General features: G+C 48.7%; 1 protein-coding gene across 1 annotated transcript in view; it reads left to right on the top strand.

Moving 5' to 3' along the window:
- Positions 1-16,968: 16,968 nt before the first annotated feature.
- The window catches only part of MTA3 (metastasis associated 1 family member 3), a gene marked incomplete at both ends in the record, with an annotated part of 125,407 nt that continues 124,238 nt past the window's right edge, over positions 16,969-18,137 (top strand). Inside the window, one exon of the mRNA XM_080616891.1 lies at positions 16,969-16,996. Coding sequence (XP_080473017.1) covers positions 16,969-16,996 — 28 coding nt within the window. The remainder of the gene's footprint in view (positions 16,997-18,137) is intronic.

Here is an 18,137-nt window from a genome sequence, read left to right as displayed (position 1 = left end):
GGCTTGGGCGGGACGGAGGAGGGGAAGGGCGGGCAGGGCAGGGCGGCGCGGCGCGGGCAGCCCCGGCTCCGGCTCCGCTCGCACCGCTGGCGGCTCCGCTCGGCGACGGGGCGGGCGCGGAGGGAGGGAGCGACAGAGGATGGGAGGGAGCGGGAGGAGGCGGGAGAGCCGCCCCGGCACGACACGGAGGCGCCCGCAGGTGCGGCCGCGGCCTCAGCGCCGGCGGGCGGGAGCCTCCGCCGGGCCCCGCAGGGGCATGGCCGGGCCGGGGAGCTCCGCGCCCGCCGCTCCGCTCCGGTGCCGGCTCAGAGGCGAGCGGGAGGCGGCGCGGCGGGGGGGTAGGAGGGGACGGACACGCCTCCTCCGGCGCCCGCGCACATGGAGCGCAGCGCAGCGCGGGGCTCCGCCACCCCTCGGGGACACCCCCCGCGCAGAGGGGTCTGTGCTCGGCCGCCCGAGCGGCGCAAGGGTGAAGTCGTTCATCGAGCGCCGAGCTCTGGGGGCGTTCATGACACACCTCCAGAAAGCAAAGCTGGAAGTGAAGCGTTGGAGCCGCTGGGGCTGACCCCCAGTGCACGGGGCCGTTCCTGCAAGAGCGGGGGGCTTTACAGAGCCCGTCCCCCACCCCCTGCACACCTGGGTGAGGAAACACTTTTTCCCCCTCACATAGCGTATGGACATCAGGAAGAGCGAGGTGCCTCGGGAAGAGCTTTCTTCCCTGCTGCCACCCACCTCAGGGTCTGAGACACCTTGTGTCCTGCATCCATCTCCATACCATCGTTACACCATCAGAAGCTGGCGCGCCCCTGCCTGCTGTCTGTAGCTTTGATTCCGGTTGGTTGCAGAATGTACAGGGGGTCCTGCGTTTCCACTCATGGGGTTTTAAATCCTTTTTATTTGAGGTGTTTTCGGGGCTTATTGACATCAGGAGCATCACGGGGTGAAAGCAGCCGAGCTACAGCCCTGCCTTGCGGTGCGGCGCTTCCAGTTGAGAATGCGCCTCCGCCCGTCGAGAGGCAGCGCCGGTGAGTACATCCCTTCAAAACCAGCGCCAAAGAGCTGTCACTCAAGCCCTGTGCCTGTAAAGGGACATCCCGGTTAAACCGGCGTTTTACCAGCCCCGTTCTTGCTCTTAGGTACATCTCCTCGTCTTTCTGGGTTGGGTTTGGGGCGGGTTTGTTCTTGTTGCTGCCATGTTACTCTCTCGGCTGAGATTTGTAAGGCTTATTTAGATGTAGCAGAATCAAGGGACAGCCACCGAGTTGTTCAGTAAGAATGGCTGGTTTAAAGCAGAATGCGAGTGAGCGCGGCTGGGTTTGACCCTATTTGTCGTCTCCTAAACAACACTTGGAGAGGGATCCGAGTCCGTTAGCAGAGGACTCCGCAGGCTTTGCTGTGGCTACTCGAGGTGTAGCCACTAGAGGTCATGGTTACACGTTCTGTTCTGCTCGTTTACCGAGGCGACAAGAAAGCACCCAAAAACTCTCTTTACACAACGTGGCGAAGGGTTTGAACCCTGTTTACCCACGCCGGTGACTGTTTCCATACAGCTGGAAAGGATTTTCCTTCCAGCAGCTGCATTCAGTTCGTGTTGCTTGGCTGCCTTTTGATTTAATAAGTAGCAAACACGATTTTAAACCTCTTGTTTGAGGGGTGTGCTCCTGCATTTCCCTCTTCCAGGAAGAAAGGATCGCTACACTACCTGTTAAAAGAAAATATAGCAAAACCTGACCAGAACTGGCAGTGATGATGAGTTATCCTGGCTTTGCAATCTGTCACGCTTCCTGCTCCATACGGTTTAACCCTCTTCATTCCTCCCAGGGATGTTGGAGAGGAAGAGAGTGCAAATGGCATGGCTTGAGGACATGCCTTTACTCTATAGAAACACAGGCTGGGGTGTCTGTTCTAGCAATCGTTTCAAGATAAACTAAAGCTTCGTGTGTTGTGAAGCTGTATGGCACAATGGGCCAAGTGCTGGGCTGACAAAGGCATCGCCTGATGAAGCATTGTGGGTTGGTTGATGCCTATCGCCGGTTCTCACTTTCTTTTAGATATAGAAAAAAATGATTTCCTCCTTCAGAATCACCCTGTCAAACATTCAGTGTAAGCAAAGCCAACCGGTTTTCATTGCCTCTGTAGTCTGCCGTGTTCAGGTGGATTTAGTTTAGTTACAATCACTTTCAATGGAGGAGATTGGTTCTAGCGAGCTGGTGGCAATAGCTGTAAATACACCTCCTCGCCCCGGGGGCAGCACTTTACCAGGAACAAAACTTCGGATTTCAGACAGGATTTGCAATTTTCCAGTGAAGGTTTGGATTTTGGGCATTTTAAGACGGGTCACCCCCCTGCAGCTGTGCATCAGCTGCTTTGTAGTAAATCTGTGGTAACTCACGTTGTTTCAAGGGGTTTATTCAGAATTTCCCAGTGTCGGTTCAGTGGTTGTAGTGGGATATCTGCCTTGTGTTCCAGGAAGCTTCAGTGAGTGCAGCCTCTTGTTGGGGTTGAATTTTGTGGCCAAAAGCCTTAAGTAAGTTGAAAGAAAACAGGATGGAGAGCCTGAAAGGGACAAAACACTTAAGGCTTTGTGTGACTGTAAGCAAAACACTTAGTGGTGCATTAAGAAAAAGACCTTTTCAAAGGCTATTGTGAAAGAAGTGTGTTTGAAAGTTCCAGCTGTCCTGATTAGAGAGATGGTACCTAATTAGTAGAAAACAAGTGAGCCAGTAAATCCATTTAAATAGGTTAAGATAGAAATCAGTGAAGAGGTTTTATGTTAAATGGCAAAGGATGAGGTGTAAAGTGAATCTTTAGAAGGACTGAGCTGGCTAATAATCATCAGGGACTGCAGCGATAGGACAAGGGGTGATGGGTTCAAACTGAAACAGGGCAAGTTCAGGTTAGATCTAAGGCAGAAGCTCTTCCCTGTGAGGGTGCTGAGGCGCTGGCACAGGGTGCCCAGAGAAGCTGTGGCTGCCCCATCCCTGGCAGTGTTCAAGGCCAGGTTGGACACAGGGGCTTGGAGCAAGCTGCTCCAGTGGAAGGTGTCCCTGCCCGTGGCAGGGGGTTGGAGCTGGGTGAGCTTTAAGGTCCCTTCCAATACAAACCACTCTGTCATTCTGTAGTCTAAGATATAATAAACCCTTCAAGTAGTTGAGTTCATTCAGGTGGCTGGGGCTTTGGTCTGGCTTTTTTGATCTGGAGAGACATGCTGGGATGCTGAATCAAAGCAATTACTCTTTTTCCTGGTGTTACAGTTGTTATCATTTGCTGCCCAGGAGAAACTGTACAATTAATAGTCATTATGTAAAAATTGCTTTCTTTGTGTCAACGCTGGTTTCCATGGCTTGCTCAGTGCTCTTCCATCCGAGGGGCATTTAATGAGCTTGAAGTATTTTCTACAGTTTCCAGCTCTTTCTGGCCCATGCGCTGAGCCCCTGGCTCTGTGTTTTGAGTGCAGCTCTACGCTTGCTTTTAGTAAAGGGATTCTTTACATGCCTTTTGTATGTGAACAAAGTGGTGTATTTTGATGGCAGGGATGAGATTCTGTAGCTACTAAGTGCTGTTGACTCAAGTGCAAGCAAAATGGGGTTTTGGTGGGGTGTCTTCTGCTGCAAATCTCAGTTCTTTTTATGACCAGAGTACATTGGAACTCGAGCTGTGGTGCAGGTTGCCATGATGATAGACTTGTACACACAGAACAAAACCATCTCCCTCATTGGGAGTAGATGGTGTGTAACATGAAATTGTGGCAGGAAAAATGGGATGCTTTTTTGTATTAAACACTCTGCATTTGGCCATATCTGTCTTAATTGAAGAGGCGATACATACGACTAGAACAAATGCTTCAAAAGGTTCTGCATGCACAGATGGGCTGGGGTTTGCATTTAGCTTTAATTTAGGTCTGGGCTGGGAAAAAATGATTTCAAATAGATGTTTTTCCTTGAAGCAGACTTCTCTTCACCCAAGCCCCTCTACCTCACTGTGCTCTGTGGGTTATATAGAAAACGTTTCAGGAGATGAGCCTATTACCGCATGTAATTACCAAAGAGCCTAATGAGAGATGCAGTCAGTGGCACCTGACATAAGAGTACACGTTCCCTTGTCACTGAGGCACTTGGAGAGATCTGAATAATTTTGAATATGAATGTTTCTAAAACAGGATAAATGACATTTAGCAGGGAGCTGGGTATTCACACACGTACACGTGTGCACAGAACGCAGTCTGTGCTTGACATTTATCATTAGCTTCATGAAACTTGCTGACAATTAGCAAAACGTGGCTGTGAACAATGAAGATCTGATACTGGAGACTTGATGGGTTCTTGGTCGGGCAGCGAGCACTGACGGGAGAGCCCCAGGCGTCTGTTGGGACTTGCTGAAGAGCAGGACTGCGGCAGCTGCGTTGGTTGGGACTTGGGGCAGATGCCCTGGGGAGGCTCCTGTGCTCTTTGGGAAGGGAGCTCGCACCTCTGGGACTCCGAAATCCCATTGCTGGGCACTTCTCCATTGAGGAGCTATTGAAGGCAGCACCCGCAGCCCTGCCTGCTCATGCAGGGCAGCTGATAAGCCTGGAGGTGTAATGCGATGAGACTTAACCACGGGGAGCTCGTGTCCTGCACACAGGGGTTTACTGGATTTGGGGAAAATCTATTCGGAAGAGCAGGTTCAGGTATATTGGTTAATTTCTTCTATTGCTTAGTGTGAAAAAGTAAACTCGCCCATTTCAGGTATCTAAGCTCTCAGGGGAAGCAGAAGAGAGTTAGAAGCTCTGTCTTGGTATTACACTGCTCTAAGCTTCACGCTTCAGAGGAAATAAGGTTAAATAAGGGATTTTTTTAAACCCCTTTCACGTGTTTCCTGATAGAAGGAATCCTATGTAGGTTCCTTGTAAATCCTGCCTTTCTCAAGTACTGTGTTGTTAACTACTGATTGTGCTGAACTACAATCAGTGATGCAGAATCAGGTCTTGTCGAATACTTGAGCATGAAAAATGCAGTCACTCTGATCCCTTCCATGCGGGTGTTTGTTTCTAAAAGCATTTATTCACCTTTTCAGTCTAATCCTACACGTTCTTCCCACGATCTCAGCAATGTTTCCTGTTGACTGTACTGGTTTATAACAATGATGGAGCGTGCCAACTTAGAGAAACACTTGCATGGCAATTTCAAACCTAAAAATGATGCTCGGGTGCTTTAAAACACTGACTCTGAAGTCAAACACTCATCCAGGTCACCTTGATAAACCTGCGGTGCCTGGGGCTCAGTTCCCACAGAATTCCTGCCATTCCTGGTGAAAACAAGATGAGGCCTCTCTGTAAAAATCCCCTTTTCCTGAGCTTCTGGCAGCACTGGAGGATGTGTGAGGGGAAGGATGTGAGCACACAGCGCAGGCAGCCCTCGTGCTGCGCTGCATTGAGGTGTGCAAACCTTTGCATTACCGGCGCTTTGGGAACAACCGGAGCATAGCTCCATTGCGGCCCCAGCACAGCCACTGCAGCCTGAGTGCAGGGGGAAGGGTGTGAAATGGCAGCTGCCTCTCATGGCTGGGCAGAGATAAGCTGAAGAAGCCTCAGGACTTCCTGTAATATACTGGAGAGGACTCCAGTACAGCAAAGAGGTTCTGTTCAACGGGGTTCCATATAAACAGCTGTGGATAGGGCCCCACAGGTGCTGCTGTCAACATCTAAGTGAACTCCATAGATGTTCCCCAAGTGCATTGCTGTGCCACTGGTGCAGGTCGGTGTCTGCTTCCAGGAGTGCTAACATCTCACCCTTTACATCAAGTGATTCCTTCTGAAATCCCACAAGAGGCTGGTTTAAGTCCTGGAAGTGGCAGGTAGAGTGATCACATCATTATCTCCATTACACAGATAGAGATGCCTCATCGCCAGAATGAGTCTGCCTTTCTCTGCTTTCGTTTTATGAAGGTGTAATATTCGTTATGGCCTTAACGTTCAGCCGTGACTTTGAGATGTAACCACTGCTGGCCTGGATCAGGTACAAATGCAGCAAAACCCACCGGACCGATCACCTCTTGGACAGAAGAGGGTGAGCAAAGTGCCTCAGAATCCGGTTCTTGAGGTAAAACAACTGCATGAGAGTGTACCTTCATTGCTGTAAAAATACACTCTCGTGTACAGCTTTTATGCTGTGTTGGTCTCTGGTACAAGTCACTAAAGCTGCATTTGGTGCAAGCACTGATTTAGTGATTTTTCTTCTTAGCACCTATTTTTGCCTGTTTCAACACCCTTTTGTCTCTATGCTGGCAACTGCAGCTCTTACCTACAAGCAGACCTGCCCCCACATTTTAAGTCAAGTGTCACTAAAGTCACAGCTCCTGAGTCACTCAGAAAGCTGCAGTATGTTCACTAATTGTTCTTTTCCTGCTAATTACAGGAGGGAAAAGCGAATAAGGGGAGGGAGAAGTGGGATTCAGAGGAGGAGTGGTTTGCCAGTGGTATCCCTCTGTAATGTGTGCCAAATCCATCACGAAAGTCAGTTGGAAATGATGCGTCCCTTTGTGTGGTGTGCTAGGGAGTGCTGCTGGTGGACTTTGCAGTGCTCAAACCCAGTTGTATCGTGCTGCAATCAAACAGCAAGTGGCCACCTGCATTGCTGTAATGGCCACTGCCTCTGACTCTGCTGCTGCTGTACCTGCAGGATGTAAAGCTAATCAACTGACATTAGCAATTCAGACATCCCCTCGTTTCCCTGCTTCCCATTGCGATGAGCTGTGGGACCCCGCTGCTGAGGCTGGAGTGACTTTGGCACAACTTTCCTATTGAGTTAGGACTGATTCTAGCCTGGATGGAGAAGAAAACCAGAGCATCACAATATTGATGTTAAACCAGATCGCTTCCTGGAAATGATGGCTAAGGAACAACTTCTTAATGCTGTCTACAGAGCTTTGCAAGTTTAGTGTCATTGATACCTTTGGAAAGTTTTCGGTACGACTGGCTTTTCGCGGCTTGAGCTGCCCAGCCACGTTGGTAGCTGTGCCTTTCAATTGCAAGAGCCAGGATAAAATAGATGCCTCGTTTCGGATTCTAAATCGTATTTTCCTTTGATCCATGGGAGGTTTTGTGGTTTGTTCGTTTTTAACTATTGGCCAGACAAGGCAGGAGAAGTGGGGAACCTTGACATCTGTACCTGTCTCTTAGAAAAGCTTAACATCATTTAATGAGACACGCTCCGTTGTGTTGTGCCTCAATGAATGATAACGCCCTGGCTTTCACTGATCATAACAGAGAAGCTTGTCTCAGCGCTCCTATTGCAGCATTCAGCTGGAGCAGCTCCATCTCGTTTGGGGGTTTGGACTTTTTAATGTTTATTTGTATGCTGTGGTTTCAGCTGGTGCTGCAGACTGCAAAGCATAAGCTTAAGATCACATTGCTTCCTTCATTTGCTGAGGAGTACTGTTATCACCAACACCTTTTCCCCTTGGTAGGTTTAAATGCAACTCTCTTTACTTCTTCTCTCTTTTCTTAGGAATTTCATCTGTTTAAACATTTGTGCTGCCAAACAGACTTCAAACTGGGAACAGGCGTCTCCTGCTCGCAGTGCTTGGTTTGTTTGATTTCTTGCCTCCTCTAGGATCTCTAATTCACCAATTTCTATCACCGGCTTTCTGCATCTTCTACCTAACGCTTCAGTGTATCAAGAGAGTTAATCTGCACTTACAGTGGTGTGACTGAGTGTTAATTATGGCTCAGTGTTTCTTTATCTCTGTAGGCAGAGAAAGCAATACATTTTCATGGCTAACAGTGATGGTCTGTCTAGAATTCCAGTATATCCATTAAAGGAATTTGCATTGCAGGAATTGTGTCCACTTTGGTCAATTGGCTCAAAAGACAGATATTCTGAGTAACAGCAAAGATATTCTCATAGACAAATTGCTTGGTAGAGCTGTTTGGGGGCATTGGATTCTTTGCTTGTGTTGCTGACATAAAGGCAATCGTCTCTGTCTCCTACAGCCAGAGGGGTAATTCCGCAGTGAAAGACAAAGTAGTTCTTGGGTTCCTTAAAATACACAGGACAAATTTCAGCCTAGGCTGAGCTTGTACTGCCAAGTTATAAACCTTGGAACAGAAGCTGGTAATGGAAATAGCGACGGAGGAAATGTAGAGTTCTGAATGGTGACATGATGGATTCTCTATGCTTCAAAGGTTTGCACTTGGAGGGGGTTGCAAGGCTGGTGTGTCTGAAATAGCAGCATTACTTTGTGCTGGTCAGAGCAGCACACTCCAACAGCGAGTACTTTGATGAACTATGCAATTCCAGAACGACCGTGAAGAGCTGTAGTCACTTTTGTCCTCTTTGATGGGGTTAAACTACAAGTTTATCACTTCATTTTTACATTTTGATGTGTGAGGAAATCTGTAAAAGGCCCTTAAAAAATGACAGCTCACCTTAAGTCATGAGTGCTATTAAGCAGTGTCCCTCTTCAAGTTTTAGAGGTAGAATTAACATAAACTTAACATATCCTATGCTTTACAGGCTCTATTAAGCTTGCTGAAGGGCTGAGGTAAGATGTTAAGTAGAATCATAGCATCCCAGACTGGTTTGGGTTGGAAGGGACCTTAAAGCTCCTCCAGCTCCAACCCCTGCCACGGGCAGGGACACCTTCCACTAGAGCAGGGTGCTCCAAGCCCCTGTGTCCAACCTGGCCTTGAACACTGCCAGGGATGGGGCAGCCACAGCTTCTCTGGGCACCCTGTGCCAGCGCCTCAGCACCCTCACAGGGAAGAGCTTCTGCCTTAGATCTAACCTGAACTTGCCCTGTTTCAGTTTGAACCCATCACCCCTTGTCCTATTGCTACAGCTCCTCTCCAGCATCCCAAATAGTGTAAACTCCATGGAGTTCAGATGTTGTCCTATAGAAGGCAATGCTGTGCCCTGCCCAAACACCTTCTCCTCCTGCTTCTCCCATCACAACAGCTCACTCTGCTGTCTTCAATGATCTGTTATTTTCTTTCCCAAGCAGAAAAGGTTGATAGCTGAATACACAATGACTCACGTGCAGAGGAAAATATTCATCAAACAATCGTAAATAACCTTCCTCATCCCAAAACGTCAGGCAGCTACCAAAGAGGAGCCCAGTCAAAACATGGAATCTTCTTAAGACATTCATTAAAAATGTCATACTGTGAAAGGCTTGACCGTCACTGTGCAAGGAGGGTTTTGTGGCCATTTCCCCCTCCCTGGCACAGTGTGCTATTTCTTAACACTTTTCATGAAGAAGTCAATAGCGAACTGATGTTATAAATAATTATTATAAGAGCTTACAGGGTGCTCTCCAGCACTGCAAAGCTGGAAGGTTTTCTACCTCTATTGTACACCATTACCTTCCAACTGATGTTCGTGAACGCGGATATCACTCAGTACCTACTAGAATTGAGCACTACAGGGGTAGGTTTGGATGCTGAGCGCTGCTTAATCGCAGACCCAGCCAGCCCTCGAAGGTATGTGAGTTTCATTTGGGAAGTAGATCCGAACTTCTGGAAGCAGAAATGAGAAACAAACATGAGCAGGCCTCTTCCACCCCACAGTTTATGTGATTTAGCAGCAGGAGTTGTGTTTGTTTTCCCTCTGATGTCTTCTGGGCATTTCACATGCACAGATGTTTGTGTTGGATTTGGCTGCTGGTTGTTGTTCTGGTGAAATGCAGGAACTGGCTTCGGTGAAAACAGCCCTGGATAACTCACTAAGCCCCTAACTTGGGGGGTTTTTTGGTTGTGGTTTGACTGGGGTTGTTCTGTTTTGTGGTTTGCTGGTTATGGCTTGCTTGGTTCATTGTTTTATTGCTGTTGACACGCATTAGGTTAACAACTTTTACAGACCCCTAAAGGGCAAGTAGCTGCAACAGTATGAGAGGGGGTTAGTCCAGTAGAGCTCGTTCTTGCGTTTCAAAGAGTAGGAAAACAAGCACACTGCACACATGTGAGCCCAACGCCCCTTTCTATCTTGTGTCTCTTTTATTTGCCTTGCATTTTCCGGCTCTATCAGCAGAACTCGCAGGATGAGCCCTGAAATACTCTCCAGAGTTGTATGGCAGAACCAGTGGCGCAGGGAATCTTGGTGTTCTCAAAGAGCATAACCTAAGAGACACTTCTCTGTTCATATTCTTCCTGCAGAGCATGAATGTGTGCTTCCCCCTAGCAGCTCTCCTCATTGCTGATTCCTTGGTTCAGAGTAGTTTGTTGGATAGCTTTGAGGCAGGCAGGGGAATGGAAGCATTCCATTTTGGCTCTGTGTGTCTGTTAGTCTCAGCAGTATGTTGTACACTTGCCTCCCAGTGGAGCTTCATTAGAAAAAGGCTGATGCACCCTGCTTTTTTGCTTATATTGAAATGGAAATGACAAGAACAGCTTGTTTGTAAGCACATAAAATACTCGCTGCTATTCCAGACCATACTGTAGAATATTAAAGCTGAGATCCTCGCAGACGGTTAATCTCAGGTGTCCAGATTTTACATGTTTCCATCCCTAGCTGTAACCAAGACCCAAACTGCATGAGGAGCTGGTTGCAGAGCTTAAAGAATAGTGAGAGGCCCATCTGATCAATGGGCCTGAGACTGTAGAGCCAAAAATCTTCAACCTGCATGGGTGAAGAGTACAACTTGACAGACTGAACTTGGACATGACAGACCTCAGACAGCAGAACTGGCATCTGCCTCCCCTATGACACAGAGACTTACTGCAGTAGTGGGGAGATTGTGCAGATTTTTTTGTCTGTGCCTATTTGGTACAAATTTTGGCACAAATTTGCCTGTTGTTGTGTCTATTTTGGCTCAAACAGCCATTATTAAAGAACTCGCAGGACACATCAGTTCATGTGACGTCCAGAGTTAGGCTCTTTGCTGTAGTCCTGTTTAGGAAATCGTGTAACATCTCCTGTTCCCTTGCATACGGGGGAATACTCAGGGTATTTTGAGTACACGAAGTGATCTCCAACAGTCAGTTGTATACTATGGAAAAGAGTGTTTTCAAACTGTGTATTTCTTCTTGCAGGCATAACACATAAACAGAATACAAACAGCAACAGACAAACCATGCCAGCTTTGCAGCTAGGGAGCCTGTCATTCCTACAGTAGTTCTTGTGTCCTCACCTATTGCCTGGTGTGGTAACTCTTTAACTACCTGCAGTAATGGGGCTGCCTAAAGCTACACTGCTTGTTCTTTCCACTCATCCTAATACTTCATGCACTTCACTGGCCAGGTATGTGGTTGTTGCTGGGTAAAAGACTCGCTCCAAAGCAACTCCTAGTACTTCCAAATAACAGTATTGCTATTGTGCTGCTGTTCTTCCTCGCTTGGACCCAGGCTGATTTGGGAAGCACGTCATCTAGTCAGAAGCCTTTTAATCAGGCAAGCAAACTGACTTCCTCTCTGATACCGCCTGTGAAATAAAGGTCACTTGAACACAGAGTTAAATACACTGTGTGTAAGCAGGCACGATTTCCCTGATTTAAGAGGAAGGTGTGTGTATTATACCACTGATAAATGTGGCCCTGAAATTCACCCAGCCATTTCAGAAGTGAAGTTGCTCCTACCAGCAGAATAACGAGTCTTCTCGCTGCACTGACCTGGAGACTTGCTACCTGCATAAAGACATTGCTCTGATTTTCAGAACTAAAGGTAAACCCAGTACCTGAGAAATTCAGGTCAAACGTGTCTGTAATGGAAACACAAAGCAGTGTTCAGAGACACAGTGAGGCACTGAGGGTACATTTGATCAGTACATTGCTTGCCCATAACCATTCAATCCCCAAAGTGAACTGAACAGATGCTGAGTCCTTGCCTTAAATCAATTCTGCTCAGATGAATGTACTGTACTCTACTTAAATATGTGTCATTAAGCACATCTGACAGCTTTTTAGCAGGTGTTTAGCAGAAAAAATAGATCAGTTGAGAGAAAGGGAGAGATAAAGAGTAAATCTACTGTGGTATGTTTAATGCCTCTCTAGTAGTATTGTGTTCAAGCCCAAAATGGCTTCATTTAGGAGTGCTGCAGGTGTGTGCAACACTCTAAGACTTTTCCGACTGGTCTGATTCCCAACCAGATGAAGGTATATAATGGCCTTGCCTTAACCTTCTGGAGTCAACCACAAAACTCACAATGACTTGAACAGAAACAAGATGTGAACCTAAGTCTTCTCTAACACTGGCAAACATAATGGGGTACGAAACAGGATCCTAGAGCTGTAGGCTTTGTCTGCGTTGCAAAGTAAATTGGTAGCTATAACTAAAGCTCTAGATTAAATTAAAGGAAATTGGCCAATCTGATTAGAAAGGAATATCTTTGTTACTGAGATTATTGGCAAAAACTTTGAGAGTTATGCCTGTGGAGTGGAAGAAATGCATTTCTGGCATATCTAGTCTATAGTAGTAGATTAATAACAAACCTTACTTTACCCTCCTTCCCTCTCTCCATCAAACCTATAGTATTATTTCCATTGCAATAGAATGGATTTCATTCAAGCAAACTAGAATAAGAAGACAAATATAAACAGGACCAAATCTGACTTATTTTGCACAAAAAGTCCTTAATTCAATTGTCTGATTTGTGGGAGATGAAATTCTGCATGGTGTCAAAGCAGTGGTGGGTGGTAGGATACAGCATCTATCTATATAATAGCATGATACTTACTGAAAACCCATTAGGTGATATTTCTTTTTCACTACCCACTCAAATAAGTTGTTGCCAGCCATAAGCACCATTTTTCTCTGCACATTGATTTAGTGGCAGTCTTAGAATTTGGCTTGAACATCTAAATCTGCAGACTACTGATAATTTAGCAATTAACTTTAAGCTATTGTTTAAATAATTTTTAATGAAAATAGTGACATATTTAGCTAAGAGTCAATTGAGAGATCTGACTGACAGAGTAAATAAAAAAGCCGCTGTTATCTCTGATGCCAAGAGATGGTTTTCTCTTGTGAGAGTGCTGAGGTTTTTTCCTGTTCCATAAAGAAGTTGATATGGAAGCATCTCTTACAGATCACACCTGGCTTCTGTTTCAGTAGAGGCAGCTAAAATTACCTATTGCATACAATAATAAACCCTGAATCTCATCTTCCTGTGAATTAAATTTATACAATCTCATATAATGCCTGTTAGGAAATGGAAGTTTTCTAGGATTCTTATGCATGTCACCATGAGTATTCACATGGAAGAAGGTTTTTCTCTGGTGACTAATTAGGTGACAGCAATATGAATTTCTGCAAGCTGTGGTGAGTCTTTGCATGAGCAAAAACCACAAATGTGTGCACTTTTAGCTGCCTGGAAGGCAGTCTGATCCATGTGCAGCTGTGTTTCGCAGGCATGTTTGTTCACTCTAGATGAAAGGGCCTTGGTACAGACTGCATATTGCAGGACAAGTCTGTGAATTGCCAAAGCCCTCCGTGGTGGTGAGTTACTCTCAGTGTAAGCAGGAGTTTAGGCTGACAAGAAATAACCATTTGTAAAGTCCTTTGTATTGTTGTTATTGTTATGGGTTACGTGCATGCAGCCTGTTTATTCACTGTAACAAAGTTTTACTAGCAAGAGAGCCACATACCCTTGGCTTGAAGACATAAGCTTGAACGTTTCCTGTGCTTCCAGATTACCTTTGCCAACAGGATCCTCTAGGCTCAGCTGCTTTGAATTAGGCAGGTCTTATAAGTATGGCCCCTGAATGGCAAAGGCTAAATGCCTTTTCCTTCAGTATAAGGGTGAGTCTCCATGAAAGCTCGGAGCACCTTTGGTTAAGGTTCAGGTAACTCTTTTCTATTCTCTTTTGTCTCTTTTTTCCCATGCTTTTGTCAATTTTGTTAAGATGTTTTTATCTGCAAGACCCCCAAGTACCCATTCTTAAACACACCTCTGTCAATGTATTTTATCTCAGAACTCTGAAGTGTTGGTTTAATCCTTAAGTGAGTAATTCAGTGAGTAATTTGTCTTCAATACTGGTGCCTTTGGTAAGCAAATCTGTATTTGTTTGGCTTTTTTTGGGGGGGGGGAGGGGAGTGGGTATTGGTTAGATTCAGGCTTTTGTGGGCTGGAACCTCTGAAATTAAGTTTTCTGGACACGAAGCAGGATGTTGCACAAGAGCTACAAGGGGAGTTCTCTTCTTCTGCCGTTTGCTGGGTGACAGGTTTGTTGGAGCTTTCTGAAGCTTTCATCTGGGCTCTGCAATAGTGGGAAAAGAGCACTGATGGTGAGGAGGTTTTGTGTCTGATGCAGGAATCCTTGAGGATTTGTCCTAAACCCTCTGAGCTAATGAGAACAGCCAGAGTTTGCCACTGGCTGAACACAGCTTTCAGTCTCTGAAGAGCTATAGGGAATTAAAAATGAAAACCCAGGAATCAGATTCTCTGACAGCAGATTCCCATTGTGTGACAAATTCCACAGATGAGAAGCCTTGAATGGAGGAAAAGTGAAACTCTTTGTATTATCCCCAATGAAAAATACTTATTTCATCATTGCAGTTGGTGAGCTTGGACCAGGGAACTGCTCTGTGTTTAAATTATTCTTTACACTCTATTCGTTTGTCTTTAGCTCTTTTTTGGAGCAATATGAGCAGGAAAGATGGGCTGCTTGGGATGGCACAACAACAAAAGTTCTCGAGTAATCTGTGTCCCTAACAGGAATGATCTGTTTTACAGCTTTAAGTCGTGCCAGGAATGTGGTTCCTATAGAACAACACAAGTAATCTCAGTCTGTAGCTGGATGCAGTTCAGCTACCAGGTTAAGAAAAAGCTCCTGCCTGATGTTTTTCTCAACAATGTTGTGGTTGAAACAAGCGTTTTCTGTTGTATTTAATCTAGAAAAATGAAGGTGTTTACATAACACTTTCCCCCATGCTGTGCACTGAGATAGCACAGAAAATAAACTGCATCCAGGCTTTTGTTATATGCTGCACCAAAGTAAAATGTACTGCAGCCCTGTACCTGAGCCAGCTAGCTGTGCCCACTGCCTCCCTCAGCTTCCAGCAGGGACTTTAAACTGTGCAAATACAGCAGCATAACCCCAAACAGTACCAGGTTGTGCTGCCTGTGGTTTTATCAACTGCTTAGTGTGATTAATGAGGCCCGATGATGCAGTACTAAGGTATATAAAGACAAATAAAGTGTAATCTGGTCTGTGATGCATGCCTTAGTCAGGCAGTTGTAAATAAAGGGGTTTTTTTTTCTTGCTATTTTCAGTGGTTGATGTGAATGGGCTGGCTGGGACCCATGGGGTTTCCGGCTGCTCTGGCACTGTTTTGAGAGGCCAATACTGTACCTTCAGGAGCTGCCTTGCTTTTCCCTAGGCCCTGCCTTTAGCTGAAGGCAGTGAGGGTCTGTTTCTGTTGAAATCCACTCTTTGCTGGGTCAGTGTAACTTTCATTGGTGAGAAAACTGGTGGGCATTGCAAGTTTCAAAGGGTGGGGGAAACCCCTCTAATGTGGCAGTGCAGGAAAACAGCTGGGAGGCATTTTGTTTAATTGCTAATGACTGTGACAAACCAACTATTTCAATTGACTTTAGCCTTTAAAGTTTAACCTGTTTCGTTAAACAAGCAGTAAACCACAAGAGTCAAACCAGCACTCTAAGTTCTAGATATCTGTATTTAGGTCTCTGCTAAGGTAGTGTTACTGTGTCTCTAGAAGTAACCAGCTGGATGGAGCTGCCGCTTCCCAGGGAGTTTCTCAGCTCCCACAGATGTTCTTGTTGGGAGACAGAGGAAGCTATCCCCTTTTTCCTTTGAGTGCAGGAATGTGTTGCTGTCTATTAAAGAAGACTGAATCACTGTGTCATATGCCCACTTCGCGTATTTCAGTAATTCAGTACTCAGTTGCCTGTGTGACACAAAGCAGTCACACAGGAAATTAAAAGTGCCCTGAAAGTAGTATCTTTATTAAGTAGATTCTACTGCCCTGAAAGTAGACTCTTTAGTAGAATCTAATAGTGCCAGATTCACTTAAAAGGGGAAAGAGCATGCATTCATCTGAAACACCAGGGAAGCTCATCCTCCTTATAACAAACGTGTTTCCCTCCAGCTTGGGATGGAGTGAGATGTTCATTTGGTAATACGTGAAAATCCAGGACACTGAAGATTAAATAATCGCCTTCCTGGCAAGAAAACTATTAAAAAGCCAGGAAGCATTCCCCAGCGGGATGGATTTGCTTGTAAAGTGTATGATTCGCTGGTGAAGGCGTGAACTTTGTATGGACACGGGGAAACGGCTTCGCTTCACATCAATATCGATGTTTTCGCAGCATATCCCTCTCCCCGCAGGGTTTCTAAGCAAGTCCTTCAACGCTCCGAGGCCAGCTGCCGCTTCTCTCTGTTCCGCGGTACCTGCTCTCGGCCGCCCGGTGCGAGCCAGCCAAGGCCGAGGTGCCCGCATGCCGGCGGCGGGGCCGGGTGGCCGAGGCCGAACAAAGGACTCTTGGCCAACAGGTGCCGCTCACCGCCGGCGTCGGAAACTTTCTCCGCGCTGTTACTCAGAGTTTCCGAGGGGCAGGGATCCCTCGGCTGCGGCGGACAAAGCGGCGCCGGGGGAACAGCGAGCATCAACCCAAACCGCGGCGGGGACCGCTCTTGCCGGGCAGCGCGGAGCCCCGAGCGTGCGGACAAAGCGGCGGACAGCCCCGCCCCGGGAGCCGAGCCGGGCCGGGGGAGCCTCGCAAGCCCCGCACACCCCCCTCGGGCCGCCCCACCTGCGGCCGAACCGCCGGCCTCGGCCTGCGACCCGCCCCGGGGCCAGTGCGCGGGGGGAGGAAAGGAGGCGGCGGGGGGCGGTTGTTTAACCCGTTCTCCGCCGGGCGGCTCCGCAAACGGCCGAGGCGGCGGCCCCGGGAGGCGCGGCGCTGCGTCCTGCGCCCGGGCGGGGAAGGGTGGCGCGGGGCGGGGGGCAGCAGGAGCCGCTCCTTCCTTGCCTGGCCCGGCACAGGCGGGTGGAGGAGAAGGAGGAGGAGGGCGGCGGCAGCGCAGAGCGCAGACATGGCGGCCAACATGTACCGAGTGGGAGGTATGTGGGGACGCAGCGGCGCCCGCTCGGCGTGGGGGGATCCGGCGCCCGGCAGCAGGGACGGGGCCTGGGCCTGGGCAAGGGGGCCTCGCTGAGCCGCGGGCCCTGCGCGCAGCGCCGGGGCGTACAGAGGCGTACCGGTCCCCTGCTCCCGCCGCGGCTCATCGCCATGGCCCCGAGCGGGTTGGCCGGAGCCGCGAGGGCACCGGGACGCGGTGGCTGCTCCCGGCGAAGGGGCCGGCGGGCTCTCCGCGGGGAGGAGGACTCAGGTTCCTCCCCCGCCAGCCCTGTGCGCTGGGTGGGAGGCCGGCCCCCGCCGCCGAGGAGGAGAAGGGCAGCGCCGCCCTCCGCAGGGAAGGGGGGAGCGGTGCCGCCGGCTTCCTGCCCCTTCGCAGCGGCGCGGGCCGAGCACGGTCTCCCTGCGCCCCTCGTCTCCTTCCCCGGCGAGCGGCCCCTGGCTCCGCCGAGCCGGCGCACTGCGGCGGGCTGGGCTGCCCGCGGGGCGAGCGAGGGGCGGCCCGACGGGGCCCGCCTCGGCCCGGCCCTGCTGTTCTGCGGCCTGCCGGGCCCGTGCGGCGTGGCGTGGGCAGCCGGGGGCTGTCAGGTGCTCCACGCCGCTCCCTCCGCTCAGCGGCTGGGTTTTGGTTAATAATAAGCCTGGCAGTGGAGCCAGGGATCGCTGCGAGCTGCCCTGCCCAGCGGCGCGATCCCGGACGGGTGCTTGGCAGTCGGGCTGCAGTAAACGGGTCAGTTTCCCTTCCCATCCGCAGCCTGTCGGAACAGCGGCTGGTAACTTGCCCGTGCCCTCCCTGTACGGAGCGGGCACGGCCGTGTTCTAGCTTTGCGGCTCAGGTGCAGCGCTCCGGTGAGGTTCTCAGCAGTGCTTGGTGCTCAAACATGGCTTGTTTGCTCCTGCACTCTCCTCAGCAGCCTGAGGCGAGAGGGAAGGTGCAGGGAAATGAGGGGTGATGGGAGTTAGTTTGAATCTGCTTCTGTTTCAGGGAGCGCTGACACACATCCACAAATCGCCCATCAGCATACTCCTTCACTAGGGCATTTAAATTGTAATCCTGGCAGCCTTGACTCAGGGAGGTAATCCTTCGCTGAGCAGTGCTGTTGAAATCTGGGTAGGGTTTGCTTC

Source organism: Psittacula echo (genome assembly GCF_963264785.1).
Source record: "Psittacula echo genome assembly, chromosome: 4".
In the NCBI taxonomy this organism is placed as follows: domain Eukaryota; kingdom Metazoa; phylum Chordata; class Aves; order Psittaciformes; family Psittacidae; genus Psittacula; species Psittacula echo.
The sequence above is the reverse complement of the archived record's forward strand: the minus strand, read 5'-3'. Positions and strand labels throughout refer to the sequence as shown.